Source organism: Gossypium arboreum, chromosome 7 (assembly GCF_025698485.1).
Source record: "Gossypium arboreum isolate Shixiya-1 chromosome 7, ASM2569848v2, whole genome shotgun sequence".
Taxonomy (NCBI): domain Eukaryota; kingdom Viridiplantae; phylum Streptophyta; class Magnoliopsida; order Malvales; family Malvaceae; genus Gossypium; species Gossypium arboreum.
The window spans coordinates 100,177,180-100,182,934 of record NC_069076.1 but is presented as its reverse complement, the minus strand read 5'-3'; the positions used below and the strand labels follow the sequence as shown (position 1 = coordinate 100,182,934).

The following is a 5,755-nucleotide window of genomic DNA, read 5'->3' as shown; positions in this document are numbered from 1 at the left end:
ACATATATTTTAGTTTTTACACAACTCAAAAACTATTATTTCAAATTAAGAATGGAAGTTGAACTAAGGTTGGGAGCAATCAAAAAGCCACACGTGTTGCCAACCCTAACATCACCAATAATGAAATTTTAAAAATAATAATAATAAGGTTAAATGCTGCTATTAGTCTTTTATTTAGTAAAAGTTGTGGATTCAATCTCTGTATTTTTATTTGATCATTTTACTTGTACTTTTTAAATTTTAAAATTTCAATTTTCACCATATAATAATTGTTAAATTTATTAAGTAAAGTTCATTATTTCTAAATTATATTGTGTCAAACATATTATCATATATGTAATCTTATGTCAACTCATTATTTTTACATATTACTTACTGAAAATCCAGTTAATAGGTTACTAACTGTCATTTGCATTAAGATTAAAATTTTAAAATTTGAAAAGTATAGGAGTACTAATAAATGAATTTAACTGCTATTGTTTGGGTCAGGACTAAAAATTTTAAATTTGAAAAATACCAGGACTAAAATTTACTAATTCAAAAAATACAATGACTAAAATTGATCAAATAAAAGTATAAGGAGTAATAGTAAAATTGAACCTAATAATAACAACAAAAATGAGTCATAAATTTTGCTTGGAAAAATTGATATATGGGGGTTGAAAAATACAGCCCTATATTTTTGAGTTGTGAAAGTTAATGATTTTAACAGACAAAACATAAGGAAGTAGACAAGCATGATGATGAGTTCAAATAACATTGAGTCTTCCGCTAAAGCAAAGGAAGAAGAAGAAATCACCAAAATAAGTCTTATGAGAAGCATGGTTGAAACACAAGATCCTTCTTCCAAGGTAGGTTTTTTTCGTTGTTTTTCATTTATACAGTCGGATTTAATCTAGTTGGTTCAAAAAGTGACATCGAACAAGTTTGAGTTTTGGATCTTAATATCGACAATGGCTGTTTTTATTCTCAGGCAAAATCATGATTTCTTCTGTTATGTCAAAATTATGATTGAAAAATTGAACCAGAAGTCCGACAAGTTGAACTTTCGCTTCTTGTAGGAAGTAGATGATATGACAATGAGAAGATTTCTAAGAGCTCGTGATTTAGATGTGGAGAAAGCATCGAGCATGTTCCTCAAGTACCTGAAATGGAGACGAAGCTTTGTTCCTAATGGTTTCATTTCTCCATCAGAACTCACACATGAAATCCAACAGAACAAGATGTTTTTGCAAGGTTCCGACAAGAAAGGACGACCTATTTCTGTTCTTCTTGCTGCAAGACATTTCCAGCATAATGGCGGCCTCGACGAATTCAAGCGTACCCCTTTTTCTCTTTTTAGAGTCTCTCTGGCTGTGATAATCTTGATATTAATTTGCTTTTTGTTAACTTACAGGTTTTATAGTCTACATTTTCGACAAAATACTGGCCAGGTAATAATATTTTTATTCGCACTCCCTCACATTGGTGGAATAAGGCTTAAGCACAATATTAGCCGACGATTTTTAAATCAGATTGATAGTGAAATCGAGTATATCATCAATTTTTTGGTGTCATCGGACCGATTAAAATTATTAAAAATTAAAAATTAAAAAAATTCGATTCAATTTTCTTGTTTAACTAGTTCATGTCGGTTTTCATGTCAATCAATTTAAAGTCCCCGCTGATTAATACTCTAGTCAGTTCTCAGTTCAATCAGTCGGTCCAGTTAGGACTTGATTATGGTTAGGGTCACTTGCCTAGGCTCGAGGTCTGCCCGAAAAGTGAGAGAGTTTGGGTAAAAATATAAGCTTGGGTTTAGATAAAAAATAAGACTTGTTTTTCAAAAGGGTTGGGCCTCGGGTAGAATTTTTTTACCTGGCCCCGGCCCAAATTTGCCTAAACTTTATTTTCTACTACTGTTTGGCTACTATCTCGCTATTATATTGCTACTATTTTATTGTCATTATTTGGATATTACATAACTCTTGTTTTATGGTGGATATTGCTACTATTTTAGAGACATTTGCTTGCTAAATTACGACCACTTAGTGTTATTTAAGTATAAAGATTCTTTTTAATGTATTTTCAATTTGTTGGAAAACATTTCTTTTAAGGTTTTTAGTATATTTGATGTAGTATTTTTTTTAAATTTGTTTTTATATAAAAAATAATATAAAAATTTTAATACAGGTGGACTGAGTTGGGCTCGAGTTTAGCATTCTTAATCTGGTCCGAGCTTGGGTAGAATTTTAGGCCCATTTTTTGGCCGAGCCTAAAATTTTTACATTGCCCCAATCCAAACCTAATCCGACCTGGCGCATGATCAGGTCTAGTCCGGTTCAAACAAAATTGATATTAACACACTTTATACTTGTTCATACCTAGTCTGATTCAAAATATGAGTTTAAAATTTTATTCACATCTATATATTTGTAAATGGCTAACCTAAACTCGTTTTAGGCTTGCCCATATTATTTTTTAATTTTTAAATATTTATATTATTTTTAATTTTATATTTACTAATTTTATATATTTTTATTTAAATTTTATATAAACGTATTTTAACATTTTAAAATTTTATAATTTAGAAAATTGATTGGCTGAAACTTAAATATTTAAGCCCTGAGCTTAACTTATATTTTAAATAGAGTTAATATTTTATCTAAATTTATTTTTTAAATTTAATATGTTTCTTTAAACTTTTTAAATTTTAAATGTACCTTCGAGGTTGGATGATGCAGATCTAATGTGTTTACTACAACAGTTTAACCATTTTTGTTTGTCAAATTTAATTATTATAAAAAATGATTGTAATAAATAGCGATTGATAGTATGGTTGGGGGGACAGGATACCTCCAGGACAAGATAAATTTATTGTGATCGGAGATCTTGAAGGTTGGGGATATGCAAATTGCGACATCCGGGCATACCTTTCTGCTCTCTCTCTCCTGCAGGTTTAACTCTTAATCATGTATTAGTTTAGATTTTATTTCTCATTTGGATAATTTTTAACTTATAATTCATTTGAATCTGTTCGGTTTTTTTTTTCTTGCAAAATACACTATATTAAAATGATTTTTATATAAAATGGACCCATTTTGAGATAAATTAAGTCTTGAATATTTTATATAGTATATTTAAGTATAAGCTGAGCCAACCCAAGGCTAAAAATAATTTTATATTTTAAACAGATTTTAATATTTTTAGAATTTATTCTTAATTTTAAAATATCACATTAATAAATTTTAAAAAATAATAGTGTTAACAATTAGATTTAGATTTTGAAATCTGAAAAGTAAATGGACTAAATTATTAAAAACAAAAGTACAAAAACTAAAATTTAAATTTATAAAGAGTACAGGGACTTATGTCATAGTTTAACCTTCTAAAAGAGAATGATATTTAAATCGGGCAAACTTCAAAAATAGTCACTTTTGTTCGCTTCAGATTACATTTTAGTCACTTATGTTTGAAATGTTACGTTTTAGTCACTTACGTTATTATTTTGTTACGAAGTGGTCACTCTAACGTTAAGCTACGTTACCTCCCTAACGGTAGTCCTATATGGCAGTCCAAATTAAATTTATTTAATTAAAAATCTAGTTTTATCCCAGCAACTAGACATCCAAGTTGGCATTTAAAATCTATTTGAACTGCCATGTAGGATTGTCGTTAGGGAGGTAACGGAGTTTAACAGTAGAATGACCACTTCGTAACAAAACGATAACATAAGTGACTAAAACGTAATATTTCAAACATAAATGACTAAAATGTAATTTGAGACAAACAAAAATGATTATTTTTTAGTTTACCTTTAAATCTTTCATAAATAAATTAATATTTAGTTCATTTGTGATACCATTGAATCAATAACTTATAAAAATAGTATATAAATAAATGTTGGAAATCCTTTAACAAAAATAAAGCCAAATAATTTATTAGCCAAAGAGTAATATTTTTTAATGAAAATGGGCAGGATTACTACCCAGAAAGATTAGGAAAGATGTTCGTAGTGCATGCACCCTACATTTTCATGGCAGCCTGGAAAGTTGTTCACCCTTTCATCGACGTCAAAACCAGGAAGAAGGTAATATTATCTAAGTCTGAATTAAATAAGTGTCCTTCCTAAATATCCGAATTTTATAAGCCAAAAAATATTTTTTAAAGAAAAACTTGTAGAAAGTAAAATGTAAAGAGATAATGAATTTAGATATCTAAATCTGAATTTATAATAATTTTAAATATTTGAATCTACAACATATAGAGTAAAATGAATATCTATACATACCCACCCGGGGCATAGGGCCAAGCAAGAGCCCTGACTTTTCTTAAAATGAAAATTTGTTGCTTTAGACCTCTCAAAATTCATAAAATCCTAAGCTCATATTTGGTTAAATTATAATTTGCCTCACAAAATGTTAACATTTTAATTTAGTCATTTTAAAACCGCACACACACACATATATATATATATATATATATATATATATATATATATATATAAGTCAATAAAATAATAAAATTACATTTCAACTCTCATAAAACTATATAATTTAGTATCGTTCCTCCTAAAAAATTTCTAGCTTTGTCCTTGTATGTACTATTTATTGTCATCACTACATATGTTTGGTCCAGTATACTTGACTATTTTTCTTATTATAAAAAATTTATTTTTATACCTATATTCAAATGTGTGTCGAATCAAGGGTAGAATCGGTGGCTAGCAGAGACCACGAACCTCTTAAACGAGAAATTTCTCTTTTAGCTCTTTTAGGATTTTTAAAATTTTAATTTAATAATAATAAAATTTCAATTTGACTCTTTAAAATGATAAAAAATAATTTAAATATTTAAAAATTATAAAATTTAAACTGTTAAAATAATAAATTATATTTTTATTATCGTAAAATATATAACTTAATTCCAGCCTTAAAACATTTGTTCGCTTTGCCCTTAACAAAAATTTAGCTTACTAAAAATCATCTTGTATGGTAGATTGACATAGAAATTTTTTTTGTTTGGAATATACAGATAGTATTCGTTGAGAACAAAAGCCTGAAATCAACATTGCTTGAAGAAATAGACGAGAGCCAACTGCCAGAAATATATGGTGGCACGCTACCATTGATTCCCATTCAAGACAGCTAAAAAGCACACACATAAATATATATATATATATATATATATATATAAGTTGTTTGTTAAAGAAGCTTTAAGGGAATAGATTTTATAGTCTATTTTTAAGATTTGTTGCTATTTTCCTTAATAATGTTATGTTCAAAATTTAAATCTCTATCTTTCCTTGAAGTACAATATACTTTATTATTACACCAAATACTTGTTAGTTGGAATATTATAGGCAAAATCTATATTTTATTTATTTCATGATACTAATAGAAAATAAAATCGAGCAATGTAACAAAAGAAGAGAAAGTAATTAAATCTAAATTTATGATTACAATCAATGATGAAATCGTTCATAATTGATAAATTTATATAAATTTTATGATTAAAATATTTTGCCAATTATCTACTTATGTTTAAGTTAATACAAAGTTATAATTTAAATTCATACCTTTGTTTTATGAAACCTCCCCCTCTCTTTATCCTTTTAACTTCTTTTAGAGAATAATCCAAGACTTACGCGTGATTGGTTAAAGCATATGTCATTAATATAATAAACTTGTCTCAAATTTCTTTGTTTGCTCTTTCATTTTATTTTCATTAGGTGTCGCTATTCGGTTTTGACAATTACATATTTTCTAGTTGCTCC

The 5,755-nt window shown here is 27.6% G+C and overlaps 1 protein-coding gene across 2 annotated transcripts; it reads left to right on the top strand.

The window, feature by feature from the left end:
* The first annotated feature begins 624 nt into the window (after positions 1 to 624).
* On the top strand, positions 625 to 5,347 carry LOC108480610 (uncharacterized). 2 transcript variants are annotated; one of them, XM_017783662.2, is made up of 6 exons: positions 625 to 851; positions 1,062 to 1,320; positions 1,397 to 1,433; positions 2,831 to 2,936; positions 3,959 to 4,069; positions 5,014 to 5,347. In XM_017783662.2, the coding sequence occupies exons 1-6, from the start codon at positions 738 to 740 to the stop codon at positions 5,128 to 5,130; spliced, it is 744 nt and encodes a 247-aa protein (XP_017639151.1). In that variant the 5' UTR covers positions 625 to 737; the 3' UTR covers positions 5,131 to 5,347. The 2 variants fall into 2 exon arrangements, with proteins under 2 accessions (XP_017639151.1, XP_052886440.1); XM_053030480.1 differs by having other exon boundaries at positions 722 to 851; positions 974 to 1,320.
* The last annotated feature ends 408 nt before the right edge of the window (positions 5,348 to 5,755 follow it).